Here is a 23,468-nt window from a genome sequence, read left to right as displayed (position 1 = left end):
TGGATATGGATACACACATACAGAGGATTAGGCAACAATCTGTATACAAGCATAACATCATTATGCTGCAGCATGTAGCTCATCTATCAATGTCAAATTGACTTGCACCAGTTATGATACATTCTTCAACAAGTATGATCCTGATCATAAACAATCTTTCTATTATTTTAAAGATAATATGGTAAGTTACAGTTTTCAGTGGATACATCATACTATTTTCTTAGGTATAATATAAAAGTGGAATGGATGTTTAAGTGATACATGTACCTGGGTGAATAATTAAATGAAGTGTTAGTGTAATTCACCCTTCCTACAGTATGACTTAGATTTTACAGTTGACCTAGTGGAATGATTGGTACCAGGAAAGCATTGCTAATGGTGTACTACAAGCAATTTGAAAACTGTCCAAACTTAAATTAAACCAACTTATTAATATGCTGAACTGGAACTTGGATATGACAACTTGATATAATAGTTACAGGTTACCTTTATCACAGTTTTTTGGCCTGAGACCTATCTGTCTAAAGTAATAGAGATTCAAATATTAAATGAACAATTCTCATAACCTTCATGGCAGAAGTAAAGCTGGAAAGGGAGGCAGGTCCAAAAAGAAAAGCCTTGACAGCTGAAACATGTTCTGGCAAAAATGCAATGGAACTCTGCTGTTGTAAGTCAATACTATTGTTTTGTAAAAACTATGTTCAGGCCTTAATTTATGTCTGTCTGCATCAACAACTCTACTTTTATGTTAATCTGCTGCTATTCTAAGAGGGCTTTTATTTTAGTACTTCCAAACAAGCCATACATGTTCAGTCTTCTTCTAATTGTACTGACATAAACTTTAATATTTAACTTACTGAGGCCTGCAGAGTCTGAGATGTAGTACTTTGGTTTCTCTGAGCATTGCATGGTCTGGCATTGGCACCTGGCTGCTACTTACACTGTTAATTCCAATGGAATCAAAGGTGTAGTTATTTTTTCACAGGACTTTTCATAGAATCCTATGAAAACTTTCATTTTCACATGACTGCATATACTGCATATTCATACACACAGACACATTGATGGGTACACACACACTAGAGTCTTTGTACTCCGCACATTCTTATTATCGTCTTGTTAATTGTTGTTCTCCCTGCAATGTTATCAGTAAATACATGCCCCAGAGTTACCTGAAGATGAAGATAAACAGCATGAGCAGCATACAGAAGGTGGCCACATTGTCCATCGTCTTCATCAGAACCACAAGCTGCCGCCTCAGCGCAGGCATGAACCTCACCAGCTTAATGACCCTCAAAAGCCTGAATGTCCTCAGCACTGACAGACCACCGTCTGCCTGGCCGATGATCTCACACACACTGGGGTGTGTGCATGCATGTTTAACAAAGAGATAAAATGAGAAGATGTGGCAAGACGTGGTGAAAATTGTAAAAATAAATGTGTCATTTTCAAAAGAAATATGGGGAAAGGTAGATCAAAATGAATAACAGTCAAGAAAAAGGAGGGAAAATAGATGAGAAAAGATTAGACAGAAAGCTAAATTAGTCTATAAAATAAAAAATTAATACTATATTCATCAAGAGAGAAATTTGTGATACTACAATTATACATACTAGGGTGATAAGGAATACTGGTACATGTAACATATTTGTCCTCTTGCTGGTAGGGGTTACTTAAATCACTTTACAGATAAAATATTTAGTGTAATTTTATGCACTATAACTTAAAACTTGTAAATTATCTAAAGATGAACATTTGTGTTAAAATTTACACGTAGATGTACATTAAACGTACATTTGGTCTGTGATTATAAACTTAGCATCCCAGGTTATCAATCAGCCAATCTTTTTACAGACCTGATGATGACGATGATGCCATCAAAGATGTTGTATGGGTTCCTCAAGTATTCAAAGAAGCCAAAGGCAGTCAGCTTCAGGATCATCTCCAGCGTGAACATGCTGGTGAAGACAATGTTACAGATCTCCAGGACATTGGTCAGCTCCTCAGGCTTGTTGAACAGGTGGGAGTGTGAGGGCACAGAAACATTAAAACAAAAGTGTAAGATTTGGAACTGGATATAGACAGGTACCTGTTTTCCACCAATGCAGTGCCATAAAGCTGGCACCATAAAATAGCTGGACCCAAAGTTGGAGCCGCTAGTGTAGGGGTTATTACAAGAAATTTACCAATTCTATCTACCATTATTTTCTTATCCCAACATCAAGTCTGTAATACTGGGGTGTGGTTCTTAAAGATGTTCAAAGGAGGGGCAGCTGTTAAGGGCTCTGCACAAGCACAGGTGCCACATCAGTGGAAAAAAGGTAAGAGTGACACAAACAGTGGAAGGCCAGAGGTCACAGGTGCTAAAACTGCAAGTATCCCAGTTAAAAACAGAACCAAGTACAGACAAGGAGATATTAAACCAGTGCTTTACAGTCACTGCTGCTGTAACAAAAGATACCAGAGCCACTGAGAAGACAACTGTGCTCACATTACTTTTCTCCGCTTGCTGCCAGTCAAGCTGTCAGTCACTCGAAGAGAGAATGTACCTTTACCTGACACATAAAATTAACACATACATCTTATCTGAAAAAGGCAGCAGTCAGAGATCAAGAGAAGAGGCTGAAAAGCAAGAAAACAAACAGTGTTTCCTGGCACAGCTGTTTATGTGAAATTGTAAAGGAAAACTCACATCAGGGAAAAATAAGCAGGAAATGAGAAAGGGAATGGAGTGTGTGTATTGTCTGTGTAGCACATGGTGTCAAACACAGGCTGAATAGGCCAGCCTGTTATCTGGAATTGCCAAAGCAGCTCATACATATATGAACACGGCACACATAAAACAGACACACACACGCGCGCATGTGTGCGTGCGTGTGTGCTTGCACCAGTCAATTCTGAGTTTATTTCCATTTCTATGTGCAGACTGTCTTTATGCAAGTATGCTTTGTGTGAGTAGATGTGTGTTATGCGCGATATGGATCAGATGCTTTCTGTGATACCCCCTGTGAATTTTTGTTTCAAAAGCCAGTAGAGAAATAGCCAGATCAACCCTGCCAAAGTTAGCAAACCATGTCAGAGAAACACACACTCTCAACCCTCCCCTAATCCGCTTTTTCTCCCAGTCTATCTCCATCCCCTTAGTTCTTCATGCCTTTTTCTCTTTTCTGAGTCTCACTATCAGGCAGACACATCTCTTCCCAATCAATATCTTCCTGTCAATCAGGTGGAGAATGAGAGAGGGAGAGGGAGAAGGGAAAAAAATGGAAGGATTGCTTGGAAGTAGATGATGACATGACGGGTGAGGAGGAGAGAAACAGGTTTAATCAGAGGTGAAGAAGAAAGTGTAAAATTAGTTTCATAGCTTGAAGGTGGCCACAGAGCAGTTATGATGGCATGATTTAACATTTTAAAAACAAACATTAAAGGATGTGTTAAAAAAAAGTAGTAGATCAGTGGTAGTGTGAAATAGAAAAAACACACATAGATACAAACACAGAGGCACAAACAAGTTGTGTCCCTTAGCAACTGCTCTAACCTTGACCTATGTCCATAACTCCCTCACAAGTCTTAAGTACAAACACAGGATATGAGATTTATTGCTGTTGACAGAACCATCACGGCCATTGACACCACAGTTTAACTCAGACAAAATACCATCATTACCCCCTCCCTGTTGCTTTCTCCTCCTCTGTACTTCCCTTCCTCTTGCCCGTTACCTTTCATTCCCCACCAATGCTTCTCCTCATATTCTTATGCCCATGTTCTCACATGTTAGTGCAGGAACAGGTGAAAAACTGTCCCCTGAAAATTTTGTATTCCACCCCATGAAACAAGTGTCCTCTCTCCGTTTCTCTCCTGAAATGTGCCCTCAGTCAGCATGAGGGTTTCATGAATATGAATGAATGAGCTGCGCCCTCAAGTACGACTGCAAATGGGCAGCTTCTTTTTAAAATTAATGAATTAGTAATAATTAGTAGTCCAACATAAATACATATATATATACATATACATATATATACATATATATATACATATACATATATATATACATATACATATATATACATATATATATATATATATATATATATATATATATATATATATATATATATATATATATATATATATATATATATATATATATATATATGCATAAAATATTCCACTGTCAAAGGTCACAATTATACAGAACAATACGCATTATTAATTTGAAATCACGTTCTGTATGCAAACATTTTCCTTAAGTCGCTGTGGTGCAAGTACAGCAGCTGCTGTGCGGTTAGTCACGTTTCGGGTTTCAGACTTCTCGTTTTAAAACAAAACACATGAGATAAGGCTTTTCTCTCGCAAAGCCAACACACACACCTGTGTAAATGCTTCTGTCAGTCTTGCAGAGGGAGAACGACTCAAAAGACAAGACAGACAAAGAGTCTGCGAGTGTGTGCATGCAAATGCGTGTGTACCCACTCTGAAATGCACACACTCACTCGCATACACGGAATCGCACAGGGAATAGAGCTGAAAACTGCTGTGTAACCGGCATCTGCCTCGCACTTCCTCTCTCGCTTGTCTCCTCCTCTTCTTTCCCCCACACAACCCTCGTTTATTTTTAGAGTCTTCGGAGATGAGAGTGAGAGAGAGAGAGAGAGAGAGAGAGAGAGAGAGAGAGAGGGAGAGAGAGAGAGAGAGAGAGAGAGAGAGAGAGAGAGCGAGCAACTACTCTGTACGCTGTCAAAGAGTGCGTGGGCGGATGAGAGAGGGAGAAGCGGGGAGACGAAGGGTGATACTGAGGGAGGTAAAAAAGAGTCAGCGAGTAGATGAGACACTTGGGGTAAGGCAAGAAGGATGGAAGGAAGGGAGACAGTGAGGAACAAAGAAACAAGTGGGGGAAAGTGCAAAGGAAAGGTGCACAGGGGGATTTGTGGAGAGAATAAGGGGAAAGAGGTGGAAGTAAAATTAGCAAGGGAGGGAGCATGAAAGAGACAGAAAACAGAATGGCATGAGCTGAGAGAGAAAGAGAGAAAGAGAGAGAATTGAGGAAAAAGAAAAAAAGCTGTCTTATGTAACAGCTTGTGAATCCATGTGTTTCTGTTGGTGCATGTGCAAGAATATAAAAAGATATTTTGTTTATGCGCTTGCACATGGTTTGCAAAAAAAGAGAGAGAATCTGTATTGTGTGTTTGCGCGTGCACTTATTTGCGTTCATGTGTGCGTGCGTGTTCTTGGCAGGCTTCTCCCTCTCTCGCTTTCCGACACCTGCCTTGTCTGCCTCTGAGGAGGCTTGGCCCATGTTAAAAGCCAGCTCGGTTACGTCTACCGCTAGGCTAAATGTTTACACCTCGATCATGAAACTGTTAGGCACCGACGCTCCTCCAATCCCACACTCGTCATTCTGAATGTCATCTGCCATTATGCTGTTTCTTTCTTCTGATTTGTTGGAGTGAGAGAAATGATTACAGTAACACACTGCATTGATACTGTCACTCTCAAAGATTCTGGGCGATGATCCAGAACAATCACTATCTTTGGTGGCTCACAGCTTTTGGAATCAGTTCAGAAATAAATAATGACGAGGACTAGACTAAAAAACAGATGCATGTGTAAAAAAAACCTGACCACTGTCTATGACCTGATGTCAACTGTCTAACCACTGTGAAAAGACAAGAGGCATGAAGACAGGGCAGGTCTCTTAATCTAGTGTGAACAAATGAAAGCTTTGTTTGTTTCACAAATTTTTAGCTGATCTTACCTGGTTATGATGCTCAATACCCATGCTGATGGTGTTAATGAGAATAGCAATCATAATGCCCCGGCTGAAGTACTTGCTCTCCACAATGCCCCAAAGCTTCCTCCTTATACTGTTCCAAAGGTCCTTACAATGTCCAAAGCACGTCCTTTTCCGCTTCCTCTCTCCATCTCCCCTCTCCTCCAAGTGGTTCTCCTCTTTGCTCGTCTCCTTAACAGCATCCTCTTCATTTTCCTCACCATTGGCAGAATCTCCCACAGTCCTCACCCCCTCCTTCAATGATAATGCACATATAGGGCAGTCCTCAGGATTCTGAGGGACAGACAGACTGATGGAATTGGCTTGTGGCTGAGAGTCATGGTCTTGCTTGTTTTGGTGCGGGCAGTGGAATGCTACAGAAACACAGTGACAGGAAAAAGATAGAGATGTTTTTTTTTGTTTTTTTTAAAAATGCAATTAGATAAATGTATAAAGATCAGGTATGCAGTAGTAGCAGCACTGTGTGAGATTTATTATCTAAGAAATGCATGATCCAATCAGACATGTTTTGAAAAACCTAAAATCTATTCAGCTCTTGATCTTATGCAATTGTATCTGAAATAGAACTGCAAAATGTTACATAAATAAGAATATTCTTATTGTTATTTTCCGAGGCCCTCCTACTCACATCTCGGATGCCTCAAATGATGCCGTTCTCCGTTCACATTGCCTCCACCCCGCCTATTACCCCTGCCTCCACCAGCCGGCGGGGGCTTGCCCCTCAGCGTGTAGTAGAGAGCTGCCGATCTCCTCTTAGCCTTGCGGAGGACATGGCAGACCAGCTGGAAGATCTCCTCATAGCAATCTCCTGGCTCAGCCATGCTGGCCAAGGTGGAGGAGGACAGGCACTGCGCCCTTTGCTCCTGCATCAGCTGGTGCTCCCGCTGTTTGGTCTCTGAGAACTGGGTGGCAATAACCACTAGGCACAAGTTGATCATGAAGAATGAACCAATCTGGATGAACAAAGAAAAGGTTGACCCTGTGAGATAAACCCAGTGCAACCGAAGGGAAAATCCTGCAGGCATAGCTGAAGTTTATTGTTTTGTTGTAAAACTGCATAAATCAAGGTTCAACAAAATGAATTAAAACAAAAAGCACAGATTTGCCTTATTTGAATAATCAGCCCATGGCTAAAGCAGATGTTGCTCATTTAAGAAAAATAAAAAGTGTGAAGAATTGCAGTGTTCCTTCAATGGTAAATATGCAGTTGTTTGTGCATTAAACTCACACACTTGCCTGTTCTAATAATGTGTTGTATTCCCCCTTTAGAAATGGTAGCACACATGCTAAAGGTCTCTGAAGGCTGGCTTCCCACCAAACCGAGACTAATTGGAGCAGACAGACAGAGCCAACACATGCCCAAAGCACAGTTCAGCGTCTGGCAATCTCTCTTTCTCTTTTTATTCTCTGACTCGACTTAATGCTCCCTCCCCTCCGTGCACTCAACATTATTTTTTTTACTTTTCTCACGCCTTTGCTTGACAAGCATTCCCTTACCACTCACTCACTCTCACTTTCTCGCACTCTCTTTTTTTTTTCTTTTCCACAAAAGAACTTTGATTTTCTTATCATGAGTTAAAATAAGGTTTAGCGGCAGAGAGGAGATGCGGTTCACTGTGAACCTTATGTGCTGACTGACCCTTTTAGTGGCAGTAATGGGAATCACTACAGGACTGCTGAAACTGCCTTTATTGGTGTGCTCTGAGCAGGTTACAGACCAATGAATAGATCAATACTGGCTAATGGTGAACAACTCAAAAAAAACAGACTACTGGATGGATAGAGCAGCTTCTTACTGTGTCTCACTTTTGTTCATCAAAAATCTGATCATGTACCTCTGCTTCAGTGATACAGATTGATTGATATTGAGAACGCACATAGACATACTGTACATAACAAACCTACTAGACCAAAGCATTTTGAGAAGGATTGCTTAATAAATCATGCACAGATATAAAATCCAAACCTAATGACCTTCCACTTGTAGACTTTCATCCACAGTGATCAAAGATGCAAAGGCAAGGTGAAGGAGAGCGTGAGGAAACTGGGAGGGGTGGGGGGGAATGAGATAAAGCGACTCCAGAGATATTTACAAAGAGAGAGGAAACATAGATGGGAAGTGTGTTTGTAGAGAGAAGGAGGAGAGATACCCATCTGTGGCCTGTGGGTCAAAGCAGGTCTGCAGGTGTTTGGGGCTTTGATTTCCCTCCAGGCTTGCATCTGTGTGCGTGTGTCTATTCTGTGATTCTGATCAGTAGACAGCTTTACGCATAATCAGGGAGGGCAGCCCAATATCACGCATTCAGATGATCACTACATTATGCATGCATGCAAACACACACACACAAACACATACATATTCACATAGACAAAAGCATGGGTGATCAAACACACGCACCACTTAGGCGGGCTTATATGCACACACCTCCACTAATATTTGGTTAAATGTTCTTAAGCAAGTTGTACTTTGACTAGATGTGTTTGGTAGCCAGCAACAAGCTTCTGGCATAATTCTGGTTGGATATTTGACTGTTCTTCTTGGCAGAATTGGTAGAGTTCATTTAAACAGGTTGGTTTCCTGGGAAGAACCCAGCTTTGAAGTGTAGTCTACAAACTTTCATTAGAGTTCAGGTTGGGGCTTTGGGAAGGCCATTCCAGAAGCTTAATGCTAGCCTGCTTCATCCATTCCAAAACCAGCTCTGATGTGTGTTTGGGGTCATTTTCCTGTTAAAGTGCCCAACTGTGTCCAAGTTTCAACTATCTAGCTGTTGATTTGAGGTGAAGTTGAAGAATTTGGAGGTAGTCTCCTTCTTCAACGTTACTTCATAGACTTTGTGCAGTGTACCAGTACCACTGGTAGCAAAACATCCCCAGAGCATTATGCTACCACCACTGTGCTTGGGAGTTAGGTTTGAAAGCCCCACCTTTACTCCTCCAAACATACCTCTTGTCATTGTGACCAAATAGCTCAATCGCCATCTCATCTGACCATAAAACTTTTCTCCAGAAGGCATTTGGCTTGTTCTTGTGGGCAGCTTCAATTTTGGAGCATGGGATTGTTTTTTGGTCGGCACCCTCTCTGTCCAAACTCCCTTCACTGTGGACACTGTGACCCAGCAGTTTCCAGTTCATGGCAAGTTTGAGCCTTTTGTGGTTCCTGGGTTGCTCCTGAATATCCTGAATAACCAATTTCCTCTCATCTGAGGGTGACAGTTTAGGTTTTCTTCCAGACCTTGGCAAAGTGGTGACACATACAAAAAATTTGTACTTGTGTACAAGTTTCAAGAAGAAACACAAGAACCTGCAGAAATGGCTCAGAGAGACCTTCCCAGGTTGTGAAAAACTACAGTTGTTCTTCCTTTGACTTTCCCATTGTTCTGAGTAATGGCCAATCCAATGAGTGCTGTCAAACAAACCCGTTTCATGCAAAAAAGAAAGTTGTAGTCAACTTGTAGTCAATCATGATCACTAATGAGACGTTAATAGGCCTCAGATTTGTCAAGATAAAAGACACTGTTGAACATTCAGCACCACTTATTAAAAGATTTGAGTGTTTGTATATATTTAAGCCTGTATGTATACTTTTGATCATGTGTGGTTTAGAGAAAAATCCAAAATAAATTCAAACATGTGCATGTAGTTCTTGTTTTTTTTTTTTGTTTGTTTTTTTAAATCTTAATAAAACTGTTTGCTGTAAAATCATTCCACCCTGGAAAAAGAACTCATTAAAAGCTCCAAATTATGGCATTCATGCCCATGATGAGGATATGTATACTTTTGACCACAATTGCATGTGCTCCTATGCTGCAGCTATCACATACATTTATGTGAATACTCTTTTCACATACAAACAGAAAACTTCCCAATAAATGTCCTCTTGGTAGTGTTTAGCATTTATACACTTCCATTTACTCACACTCTTCAATCTGATGCCATTATAGCTACTTGGGTTCCACACTCAACAGTATATCAAGCTTCAAGCAGGCAAAGATGAGACTGTGCCACTGTGGAGGTCAAACTTCTTTTTGTCTGTCAGTTTTGTACCCCAAACCACACACTTACATGACTGATTAACAGGCTTTAAAGCACAGGGTACTGCAACTTACTAATGACACAACAGACAGAGAGAAGGGGTAGAGGAGGGAGTGAGAGTTTGATGAGTAAAAGACAATAAATGAAAGGACTACAAAGGAAAAGAATGAGAGTATTCAAGGTGACCCTGACAGTGTGTAGAGCTCAATGAGAGCCCACTGAAGTGTGTGGCTGAAAACTTCTCATGGTGTCAGCAATGCTTTCAAGGCATCACTTAAGACCGCTGGGTGGCTGCCAAACAGACGGGAGCTTTGCAAGGAAGCTCAAAAGAAGTACTGCATTTGTGTCACTTAGTTATAGCAAAACTATGTGGCCATTTGCACCACAAACGGAGCAGTTTGTCTCTAGCTGTTAGGTGATGTGCAATCTCTTAATCCCCGTAGCGCTTATACAGAACCTGAAAGCAAATTATCTTGTTTTGTTAGTGCCAGATTGTAGCAGTTTAGGCACGAAATCTGCCTTCAAATCAGTGTGATGATGTAATCATCTGTTGGCCCTTAATGTAATTGTAATAAGAGGGTGTTTGTTTAATGTACGTGACATGAGACTGGAATCAGTAGGGTAGTACAAACCAGGAAAATTGATTATGCTGTAATGTGACACGATGTCAGCTATCTTGTCAAAAGGCGCTTCTTGCACTGTCAATGCCAGGATTAGGTTTGATCAGCCACACAGTGGCTGACCTTTAGCCAATAATCACATCACCAATAAGAAAGTACTGGAAGCAGGAAAAAAAATCTAAATGCTCAGAAAAAAATTTCTATTCCCTCTGATAATAAATGTTTATATTTTTTATGTATTGTATGTGTTATGAGATTAATATCTCTCAAAGTAACATTCATTAATGATAAAAAATCACTTTTGCATTTTCCCCACACATCATAACAGATGGAATTAGGCATAAATCAAGGTATGATTTATGTATGAAAGTGAAGAGCAACCAACAGTATTACATATATGCTCCATACAGTGTCTTTCATTTAATAATTAAGTGGTCTGTACTTACTTGTGGAGTGGTACTTCTTGTGTATAATACTTTTCTACTCAATTTGAGCACTCAAGCGTTCATAGACACATTCATGCCTAAGCACTTTTAACCTAACATTCACACACGCCAAAGGATGCATCAGGGGAAACTTGGGGTCCAGCATCTTGTCCAAGAATACTTTCACATAAAGAGGAGCCAGGGATCAAACCATCAACCTGGGACATCTATGGTACTGTACTGTACATTTTACTGACACAGAAGGACTGAATGCAGTTTACAGGCAGTCAAAAGCATGCGACTGCAGCAACACAATGCAACCTTTATTGTATTGCTGGCACTGCATGTCCCATACAGCTTTTGCACAGAGCATGCACATAATGTTTCCGTTTAGACACTTCTCTTTTTTTGTATTTTTCAGCAACCTGTCTTCTTCTATACAAATTTATTAGACATTTACATTTTTCTATCACTAAGTCAAAAAAAAAATTCACTGTATACTTCAATTCACCACTCAGGGAGGGAATCCTCACCAGATTTACTGACATTAAAAGACAAGAGTCTGTTTTTATCCAACATTTTCTAATAATTAAAACATATGCTGCATATGTTAGCATATAAAGTACTTACAATGATGAGTAAGATGAAGTAGATGAAGTTGTAGAAGGAATGGGCATCCATTACATAATACATTATCTCAACCCAGCCCTCTAGAGTGATCACCTAGGAGGAAAGATTTGACTCAGAGTTAACGCTTGCAAATTGTGCTTTAGGGCTTGCTTAGCATTATAAAATTAAAGCAAAAAGTACTTACTTTGCCAAATATTTACCTACTAGTGAAGGAGAGTTTTTATCATCTTTAAATCAAATGCACTGTAAAAGAAACTCCTCAAGAAAAAAAGAAATCTCTCTCTCTCTCTCTCTCTCTCTCTCTCTCTCTCTCTCTCTCTCTCTCTCTCTCTCTCTCTCTCTCTCTATATATATATATATATATATATATATATATATATATATATATATATATATATATATATATATATATATATATATATATATAGCACCAAAAAAATTCAAGTGACCCTTTTTAAACAGAGTATAGCACCAAGTCAGTCAAACTTCTCTCATACTGATCTGGTCACTTAAGTACAGTAGCAGCTGCTTTGGTGTTAGTGAAATTAACAACAGGTGCACTTGAGGTGCAAAAAGGAGACAACACCAAAACATGAACAGGTGGAGACCACTGGTTCTTCACTAGTTTTGCATTTGGGTCAGTGTCGCTACTGGTAGCATGAAATGATACCTGGACTCTACAGATATTGCACAGATAGTCCAACCCCACCAGGATGGCACATCAATATGTACCATTGCCAGAAGGTTTGCTGTGTCTCCCAGCACAGTCTTATGAGCATGGAAGAGATTCCAGGAGACAGGCAGTTGCTCTGGGAGAGCTGGACAGGGTTTTAGAAGGTCCTTAACCCATTAGCAGGACCAGTATCTGCTCCTTTGTGCAAGAAGGAACATGATGAGCACTGCCAGAACTGTACAAAAAGATCTCCTGTAGGCCACTGGTGTGAATGTCTCTGACAATCAGAAACAGATTTCATGAGAGTGGCCTGCGGGCCTGAGGTCCTCTAATGAGTCCTGTGCTCACTGTCCGGTACTGTGGAGTCTGACTGGCATTTGCCATAGAATAGCAGAACTGGCAGGTCCAACACTGGTGCCCTGTGCATTTCACAGATGAGAGCAGGTTGTCCCTGAGCACATGTGACAGACATGAAAGGGTGTGGAGAACATTATGCTGTCTGTAACATTGTTAAGCATAACCAGTTTAATGGTGGGTTCAGTGATGGTCCGGGGAGGCATATCCATGGATGGACGCACAGTCTCTACAGTCTTGGCAACAACACCCTGACTGCTATTAGGTAGCAGGATGAAATCCTTGGACTCATTGTCAGATCTTACACTGGTGCAGTGGGTCCTGGGTTCCTCCTGGTGCATAACAATGCCCGGTCTCATGTGGCAAGAGTCTGCAGGCAGTTCCTAGAGGCTACAGGAAATGTCATAGGCCTCCGCACTCGCCTGACCTAAATCCAATAGAACACCTCTGGGACATCATGTTTCAGTCCATTTGACACCACCAGGTTGCACCTCAGACTATCCAGGAGCTCAGCAATGCCCTGCTCCAGATCTGGGAGGAGATACCCCAAAACAACATCCATTGTCTTATTAGAAGTACTCCCTGACATCATCAGGCATTTGAGTAGCTGCAATGAAATTTCAGCAAAACTGACTAACCTGCTGTATTTTTTTTTTTTCAGTTTGATTTTCAGGGTGTCTTTGAATTCAGCTCTCTGTAGGTTGATAATTCTCATTTCTATCAAATGATGCAACATCCTTTCATTCCATTCCATTACTCAGTACATATCATTATTGATATCAACACGATTTTTTTTTTTGCCATTAAGTTTTGATGTGTTTTCAAAGTGATCCATATATATACACCCCCAACCAGTTGTGGCAGATGACCCCCCCCCGGTCTGCTGGAGGTTCCTTCCTGTTAAAAGGGAGTTTTGCTCGTAGAGCCTTGTCTGATTGCTGGAGTTTTCCCTGTATTATTGTAAAGTCTTTACCTTACAATATAAATTGCCTTGAGGTGACTGTTATTGTGATTTGGTGCTATACAAATAACACTGAATTCAAGTGAATTCATGAAATATTAATTTGTGGGTTTTGTTGATTCAATCACCCAATTCTTCAAGTCAAATCAAAGAAGATATTTTGGGAAAAAAATACATGCAGTGATGAAAATGTAAGTAAATGCTTCTTATGTGCAAAAAGAAGGCAGATATTTATTTAAAAATAAATAAAATAACACTGTAAGTCAACAGCACCAAAGAACCACAGTCCAAATTAAACTTTTCTATTACTACTCATTACTTTAAGCACATAAACTGAACCTACCTGGAAAATTACAATCCAGGCGTAGACAATGTTGTCAAAGTTGATGGCACCTTTGTGGGGGTTAGTATTCCCAGTGTGGCACCGAGTGTAATACTGGTTCCAGTTAATGCATAGCCCTATTGCTTCACCAGGACTACTGCTATTGGCAAGAGGCTCAGGACTCAGGCCCAGTGCCTGTCTGTGGAGAGCATCCTCCTTATCCAGGCAGCATATGCGTCCTCCTTCACGCCTTGCTGGCACATCAGTACATGACATTATACCATTATCAGATGCCAGGGAGCAGATGAAGGGGCGTTCATCATCTTCCTCTGGCCGGTAGTATGGCGCAGGTAAGGTCATACCTGAAGGGCTAGACGAGGGACAAATAAGAACATAGGTGAAATGGTTAGGGATTTGAATCCATATACATAAAATGGTACATAATCTTTTCTCTTTTTTTTTTGTCCTTTTTTACTAATTCATTTAAGGTGTACCAAGAGGGGAGAATGGATATGAGAGATGTTACAAAGTGCATTAACTGAAGCAAATCCCTGGAAGTAATCAAACAAGCCTTTGGAAAGAATGCATCACTTAAGGCAAGCGTGCAAGTACAGGGAATACTCCCTTGCTTTCCTTCTCTCTGTCGCACATAGACACAAGTATATACATAAACACATCCATTTTTTTATTTCCTCTTATAGCTTTCCTACATGGCCCTGTCTGTTTGGACCATTTTCTTTACAATCCAGTGAAGTTATAAACAGACACATGCATTCACACTAAAACGTTTACAACCTTGCATGGTTGGATTGCTGTACAGCTTTGGGTGATATATACTGTACAGTATATCTATGGAGGCCAAACCAAGCAGTAACCTTGCAAACAGTGCCTGAAGCTGCTGCATCAGACCAAAGGTGTGCTGACAGGTGTGGTAAGGAGGGTTAGGTCATGTGTTGGTCAGGATATTACAAAAAGAATCACCTGAGGAATGGTCAGGTAGCACAACTTCATATTTAATTACACATTACCCCTTTTCGTTGGTAATTTTAGAGAAGTATATGTCAAATGTCAAAAAAAAGGATTCAAATAATGAATCACAATATTAGCATATTTTTTCTCTGCACAAACTCAAGACAAAGCACGATATACAAATAGTTCTAAAATTATATAATAGTTTATATAAGCAAAGTATTTTCATGTATTCATGTAATCTCACCTACTGTACTTGCTCTATCTCACAGAAATAATACAACAAATTCTGCTTTTCTCCAAAACAGAAAGCAGCGGTAATGTTAGACTCAGACCTAGCTTCCTCTGCTTCCCACAGAGGAAGCACTTTAACTATTCTCTACTGAACAATCAAAACGGAAAATCTGAATTAATGATGTCCCATATCTGCAAGCTCTATTCCAGAGGGTTTTGAGTTCAATACAAATATTGCTGAGGACTAAATATTTTGTGAAAATATTTGAAGAGGTTTTTGCTTCCAAACACCACCTCAGAAAGTGCGTAGTACACAATAATCGATTGCTTTTGCTTCACATCCCACTAAATCAGACACTAAATATCTACCAAGATATGTTTTTAGGGTAAAAACCTCTAAATGCCACTTCCTGTGGTCAGCAAAAGCCAACGCCAATCAGAAGATGCAAGTCGGATTGTGAGATATTCAAATAGGTAAAGTGCTATTTACCAGTTTTTTCAGACTGTTATCATAATGCTGCTTGCCAGCTTCAGGCACTACTTTGCATCTTAACTTACTCTACATGACAACAGCAGACTCTTTTTTGTAGTTATTTCATTTTATTTCTTGCTTTTTCTTTATTTTTAGATACATCATATTATTTTATATCCATTTCATATTTGTCTGTATTTTGAGCACAGTATGGTACATTTAAAAAACAATAAAATGACTTAACCCTTGCATACTGTATAGATGTAATTTGACCTGTTTTTGCACTTTAAAAGCACTAAAATTACCCTGAATGTCATTCTTTTAGCCCAAAATTTTATTACTTTTTTCTAAAGTGACTGAAAATACACCAAACATAATCATTTAATTTATAAAATTTTATACTGTTGTACAGGCACACTGAGGCTGCGCCAGGTCACATTTTATCCATTCAGATGGAGTTTTAGACACACCATTGTAGGTCAAATCAAGGAAAATAGTGGGTTTAGGGAATCTTGAAACTGTACAGACTGCTAGGCCTGTGTGTATTTTTTATGGGACTGTGGTGACAGAGTTCAAGGGGGAAATTGACACAGTCGCCAGAAGTGTCTATGTTCCCACCGCATTTGCCCAGATTCCCACAGAGACAGGCACCTGCTAGCCTTTGAAGGATCCTGGGGGAATCTTGAAGCAGTGAAATAGTAAAACAGCAAAGGGCCCTCCACATACAATGTGACAATGGCACCACTGCTCTCTGAAACCTATAATTTCCTATGGTTTGCACTGCACCATTTGCTCCTATGTCAAGCAAAGAGTAGCACAAGCATGCCAACTCAAATGTGCTGTCACTGTGGCACGCCACAACATACATTCATACACCCAATAGAAATTAACAATGAGTGGGAGATTTATACATAAACATAGATCTCAAAAAGACCATTAACAGGGGCATAAATAAATTATAATATTATAAAGGCACTTGAACTGATATTTCAGTGAGTGTGGTATTTATATTGTGCTTTTCTACTTGAGCACTTTCTTACAACAAGCCTCATTCCCCAATTCATACTAGTGCTTTTTTTCTATGCCTAACTAACTTTTAACATTGACACACTCACACAGATGTTTGGGACAACTCTGGGTTCAGTATCTTGCCCAAGGACACTTTGATATGCAAACTAGAGGTGCCAGAGATTGAACCACTGACCTTCCGAATAGTAGACAACCTGCTCTACCTCCTGAACCACAGCCACCCCTGATAATTAGAAATGGGAGTTATGAGGATTTTTTTTTTTTTTGATACAGCAGTGATAACAGCGTTTAATGATTATACATGGTTATATAATGAATCCCAGTAGTTCCAGGTCAATAAAAATATATTGAACTAATCGTGGCTGTTATGTTGTCATGTCTCTGAAGCATTACTTAAGGATCATATATATATATATATATATATATATATATATATATATATATATATATATATATATATATATATATATATATATATATATATATATATATATGATCATATATATATATATATATATATATAGTTTAGAATTTGATATGTACAGTTGTTATGAGGGAATTCTTGGAACCGGATCTTTGGATCTGAATTCTTCATTTATAGATATTAATTTTATTTACATAATGAAACAATAGCAGAATTTCAGTAATGTTCCCTTGCCACTGTTCTCTTTTGCAGACACCATAAAATTGAGTTCATCTGCAAATCTTCAGCAAACAAAACAAACAAACAAAAAATAATGCATTTTCCTTTATGTTATACTGAATAAGACCCAAATATCTTAGCAGGGTAGCATTAACCTTATTCCAAGGCTTTCTGGATAAATAATTGGTCTGGGCTTGACAAAGCAAAAATAACAAGTGAGGTTTTCTATTTGAAGCAGAGACAGCTCTGCACTGTTGCCCTGACTACCTTGCTAAAAACACGGACCTCATTTGACTGGGACTGTGATAGGTGGAGATAATCACGCATCACTTTCTCAGATGTTCAGATGTTTTTAGAAATAGGATTTTAATGAGTGCCAAGAAGTCATGGAAGGGGAGCTCTGGAATGACCGTGTCCACATACTGCTTGCTGTAATGGAATAGTAGCGTGTACTGTTGTGAGTCTCAGTGTGTGTGTGACATCATGGCAAAATGTGATCCTGTTTATATCTGCTTGTCTGTCTGTGGACAGAGTTTGCAAACATGACAGAATCACAGCTATGTAAGATGCAACTGTGAAACTTTGTAGGTGTGTAGGAGTTCAAAGATGGGTTTGGTATGACTCATGAGTTTTAAAGTAATAATGCAGTAACAATGTAGTACTGACTACTTAGTATTCATCGGCTGAAACGTCAACATGCCGACAAGCACTGCAGCTTATGTAATCTCATCTGTGTGCTCTTATTTGGAGAAAAGTATAGCAGCTCCTTCATTATGTATAGATTAAGATTGTTGTTGGATGTCCTGACAGAACCAGCTGTATAATTAGCAGTCAGAGACAGACAAAAAAACAAAACAAAAAAAAAACAGACAATATATCAATTAGACTATGTGGTGAGTATCTGCTCATGCATGTACAATTATTACACATGTAAACTATACGCACCATTACACCCTAGAAAGGGACTCTAATGAGTAAGAGAGTATTATCTTTGGTTTCTGTCAAGTTTAATGGTAACATTTCAAAATTGTGCCGCTATCTGATTGTCGCCATCTGAAACATTTCATCCTTTCCTAACATGTCTCTCATGCATCTCAGTCTTAGAAAGAAGCACGCCAAATCTTTGAGTGGCTTAATTTAAATAAAATCTTGGCTGTCAATACAGTTTTGCGTGGATGTGACTGTTTTACAAGAAGTGCCAGAAAAAAGAGAGAAAAAAGTAAAGCATGTCTCCACAAAAACACAAAGGGCTTGTTAATTTCAGTCCAATGACTGAAAGCACAAAAAAGGGAATGCAATGGGAAGCCAGAGGATGATCATCCACTGTAAAATGTAGGTAAGTAGAAAAAGCACTAAGCCAATCAGGAAGTTTTATGGGGGTTGTGTGTGTTCTGACATGGCTATGGAGTAATTGAGGGCAGGGTGTGGATGCTCATACAAAGGTCTGGGTGTGAGAAGGATAAAAATAGACCCTTTTCATCAATAGATCAATAACTGAACAAACACATTCACTGTCTCCAGACCTACAGTGTTTACTCACTGCTCTGTCTCTATGCGTCACTTCAGTCCTCCTTCTTTCTTCTCTCATTTTATTCGTCTAACAGGAAAGGGCTGGCTAAAGACCAAGTGCATGTAAAGCACTCACAGTTGTTTTATCACTCAGTGCATGTAGTATACACTGAGTAAAACTGTGGCCATGCAATCCGTGCAAGAAATCTGTAAAAATGTTTATGGGCATTTCCATAAATATGATGTGTGTTTAAAAAAAAAATAATGTAGAAACTTCCTTGAGTTTAAATTGATAGATTGTACTGTATTTTTTTTACTGATTTCTTCTCAGTGTACATGAGCTCTTTTATGTTTTTTATGCTGTTCATTTCTTAGTTTTACAGTTTCTTAACCCCTTTGTTTGTCTTTCTCTGTATTTTCCCTCTGCCCTTCCTATAATCCCTTTCTTCTTGTTTTAACAATCCCCTACTTCCCACTCCTCTCTCGTTTTTCTCTCATCCCCCTCTTTCCTCTTTAATTCCCTTGTTCTTACCCTGTATCCTGCAGTCAATAGCAAGACAGATACTGCTGACATATATGGTGGTAGAATATCTCCTGTTAACCCCACTGCAAACTGCGCACATAAGCTCACGACACACGCGTGATCAATAGAAACAGCGACCTTCACTGTGAGAGTCGCTTACAAACCATGCATGCATTGATTTGGTGGCACAACAAAGTTTTTGAGGTATGCACTCACACCCTATGCTTACAATGGCTTATATTGTAAGCTCAGTGTAGAGTTAATATACCACAAGTGGGGGCAAAGGGAGTTACAACAGGGGACATAAACGAGAGTTTGTCAAAGTAATTCAAATTGGTGCTTTGCTAGCAGTGCTTAAATGGAAGAAACGATAAATACTTGAAGGCAGAAAAGAAAAAAAAAGACAGAGAGCCACTGTCAGAGTAGTGGAGCATGAATCAAGTGTGTTCCCCCCTGCTGGTGACTTGGCATTGCGCAGCATGGCACTTGAAAACCTAGCATCACACTGAGAACACACCTGCCAATAGAAGGCGAGGTGGTGGGAAGGCTAAAGAGTGGCAGAAAAGAGTGACAGTTTACAGAAACAGAATTAAGTAAAACTGTGGGATACTGGGGATACTGTGGTCAGAAAAAAACGTGTCAGAACAAGCCTAACTAGAGAGAGAGACTCAGGTCATTGTTTTTTGCAATGACCTTGTGGCCATTAGCACAAGATATTTGCAGTAGCTGGGAATCTTGGATGTATAACCATAGTTTTCACTAAAAACAACTAAACATAATGGAATATAACCAACAAGGCAAGCAGGCTGATAGAGGCTGAAATACAACCACATGGCAAGTTTGTATGATTAAGCCAAAAGAAATCACAAAGAAAGGGAGAAATCAAAAGAGAAAAGGTACAAAATTGTAAACTGAATGCTGCACTTGACTGCCCACTCCATTATAACCTCTCAAAGAATTAATATCAACCCTTTATTTAGCATAATAGTCCTCAAGCGCTAACACACTAAGACCTTTCTAATTAAACACTCAAGCACCCTGATCAACCTGAATAATATGTTAATACACCACTCTAAAAGAAATATGCAAAATCATAGTTTGTTTTAAAAATAAGCAACACTGCTAAAAACCTGCTGTTGCATAATCAGCAAATGTGTGGGAGTCAAGTGTGTACTGGCAAGTAGTCACAGTAAAAAGAAAATACACCCTCTGTCAATTCTAAGGTATTACATATCAGGACATAATGAAAAAGTATCCAGTCCTTAACAAATCTAAATTTAGGTAAATATAACATAAGATGAACAATAACACATTATTTATTTAACAAAAATTAAGCCAAACAAGTGTTTGAAAATTAAAGTACACCCCATGATTCAAACCACCTTCAGTAGCAGTAACTTACAGTAATCATTTTCTGTATGACTTTATCAGTCCCTTACGTCACTGTGGAGAATTTTTGGCTCAGTCTTCTTTGCAGTGTTGTTTAAGTTCTTTGAAGTTTGACTGGACTTTGACTGCAACACCTCGATTCTTTCCTTTTTCAGCCATATTGTTGGAAATTTTCTGCTGTGCTTGCAATTGTACTGATGACTGATCCAAATTTAGCAGAGTTTATGGTTGACTCAGTAACTGCGAGGTGTCCAGGTCCTGTGGCTGCAAAACAAGCCCAAATCATCACTCCTCCACCACGGTGCTCGTTGAGTTGTTTGTGCTGAAATGTTGTGCTTGGCTTTCACCAAACATGCTGCTGCTGTGTTATGACCAAACATCTCCGCTTTGGTCTCATCTGTCCATTTGTCATCTCATCTGTCTGAACTGTAGCATCTAAGATGCAGCTCTTGGGTTTTTGCAGTTTTTTTTGATCATTGTCTGATCTTCGGGTTAATTTCCTGGGACATCCACTTCTGATTGGCAGCTGTTTTGGCTGTCTTCCACTTGACCTGAAATTGTTTGGAAATGACCTTATAACCCTTCCCAGGCAGCGGCAGCTGCTTCTTTAAAATCATCACTGATGTCTTTCCTCTTTGGCTTTCCTCTCATGCTAATACACGCCTGAATGCTCAAGTCCTGCAAACTGCCTAAACATCTGTTTTTATAGAGGTCACATTTGGTGATGATCAGTTAACCAAGTGCATTTGATTAGCAGCATCTGGCTGCTACTTACTCTCTTCATTCCTATGAAACAGTAAGGTTGTAATTAGTTTTTCACACACAGCTTCTGCCTTTTGGCCTAATTTTTGTCAACTTAACAACACAATGTAAGAGTCACCTGAAGTTGTATTTTTACATTCATGTACCCTGACTGCATACTAGAAGAAATTTGTTTTCTAAAGCAGGACTCAAACATTGTAGCTGTATACTGACAATCAAAATACGGTAGGTTTCTTTAGTGGAGATAAATTCAGAAAATTTTGGTCAGAAAGTTAAAGCACATAAAGTCACTCTCGCAGAGGTGTAAATGTCAACTCTATGCTTTAAAGACAGGACAAAACAGGCCGGACAGCACTGGCTCGTAGACTCGTGTCACATTTCATCTGGCTCTGAGATGTGCCATTAGAATATACTGTGTCAGCATAACCAGAGACAATACAAAGAGATTCAGTCTGGTATACATGACTTATATACTGTACACCTTAGAACACTCACATCAGAAGTGGGCACCTTTCTAATAAGCTGATGCCAGCATAAGGAAACTAATAAAATGACATCAAATACTGCTGATCACTGGCGAATGTCACTCACACAAACATAGACACAGTGGGTGATGCTGTCACACAGGGTCATGAATATTGAGGCATGCAGCTGGGACCTAATCACCTTCTCAGCAGCAAAGTGGGACAACTACTGTTAGAGTTGCTTTGTAACTTAAAAGCGAAATGAAAAATGGAAGACACACTGGAGGACAGATTTATGATAATGTATATACTAAATTGAAATATTCATTTACCTTGTATGAAAGCCATGAAATTGGGATTCACTTTCTGGTATGTGTGATATAGATTTTTTGCATACATGACTTGCATGCAGTTTAATGCAGGGCCAAATCACTATCATCTCTGTCAATAAGGTTTTTGGATACACAACTGTACATACAGATGCACGGAGTTTCACTCACACAGTGAAGTTCTCCTCAGGGTAGCAACGGTTTCTCAGAAGTCCAGCCCACAGCTGCACCCCGATGATGCCGAAGATAAAGAAGACGAAGAAGCACAGCAGCAGCACATTGCCCAGCATGGGTAGAGTGTCTAGCAGCAGGTTCACCAGGATACGCATACCTATGTAATTCAGGAGATCAATTAATCAATATCAGATTATCACAGTCTAAGAACACTGATTAAAAAAAAGAGTACATTTCCCTGTAAGGGGATGATCATGGTCATGATGTGCAGTCATGTGAAAAAGAAAGGACACCCTTTGTCTGTTCCAAGGTTTTACATATCACAACATAGTAAAGAATCACCCAGTCCTTATCAGGTTCTAAAATTATTTAAATTCGACCTTGGATGAAGAACAACACATGACACATTACACCATGTCATTATTTAGTTAATTAAAAATATGCGGAAATGCAGAAGCAGTATGTAAAAAGGCACACCCCATGATGAAATAGCTCTTAGAACCACTTTTAGCAGCATTAACTTCAAGTAACTGTTTTCTGTTTGATTTTCTTAGTCTCTCACACTGTTGTTGAGGAATTTTGGCCCACTCTCCTTTACAAAGTTGTTTTAATTCATCAAGGTTTGTGGGCATTCATTTATGCACAGCTCTGTCTCCCATCACAACATTTCAGTCAGGTTGAGGCCTGGACTTTGACTGGGCCATTGCAACACCTTGATTCTTTTCTTTTTCTGACATTGTACTTGGGATGATTGTCCTGTTGGATGACCCAATTTCAGAATACTTTGGCATAAAGAGTTCATGATCAGCTTAATGACTTGAAAGGTGCCCAGGTCCTGTGGCTGGAAAATAAGCCCATATCATCACCTCTCCACCACTGTTTTGACAGATGGCATGAGGTGTTTGTGCCTAGTCTGTGCATTATGGCCAAACATCTCCACTTTGCTCTTGTCTGTTCCAGGAGTCTTGTGGTTTGTTCAGATTCAACTTGGTCAACCTAAGTTGTTCTGTCACGTTCTTTTTACAGAGAAGCGGCGTCCTCCCAGCAACCCTTTCAAACAAGACAAAATTGCTCAGTCTTTTTCTAATTGTACTGTCATGAACTTTAATATTTGGGTAGGGTTTTAAATGTAGCTCTTGGGCTATAAGCAAAATCCCTGACCA

At 39.5% G+C, this 23,468-nt stretch overlaps 1 protein-coding gene across 1 annotated transcript in view; it reads right to left on the bottom strand.

Moving 5' to 3' along the window:
• Positions 1-23,468, bottom strand: part of LOC115783911 (voltage-dependent T-type calcium channel subunit alpha-1I-like) — an 86,447-nt gene that overhangs the window by 41,656 nt on the left and 21,323 nt on the right. The window contains exons 4-10 of the mRNA XM_030734905.1: positions 22,303-22,462; positions 13,830-14,178; positions 11,499-11,591; positions 6,420-6,744; positions 5,756-6,144; positions 1,857-2,008; positions 1,173-1,358 (exon numbers count right to left, since the gene is read on the bottom strand). Of these exons, the coding sequence (XP_030590765.1) occupies positions 1,173-1,358; positions 1,857-2,008; positions 5,756-6,144; positions 6,420-6,744; positions 11,499-11,591; positions 13,830-14,178; positions 22,303-22,462 (1,654 nt within the window). The remainder of the gene's footprint in view (positions 1-1,172; positions 1,359-1,856; positions 2,009-5,755; positions 6,145-6,419; positions 6,745-11,498; positions 11,592-13,829; positions 14,179-22,302; positions 22,463-23,468) is intronic.

The sequence above is a fragment of the Archocentrus centrarchus genome, chromosome 8 (assembly GCF_007364275.1).
Source record: "Archocentrus centrarchus isolate MPI-CPG fArcCen1 chromosome 8, fArcCen1, whole genome shotgun sequence".
In the NCBI taxonomy this organism is placed as follows: domain Eukaryota; kingdom Metazoa; phylum Chordata; class Actinopteri; order Cichliformes; family Cichlidae; genus Archocentrus; species Archocentrus centrarchus.
This window is presented reverse-complemented; position numbering and strand designations above follow the sequence as displayed.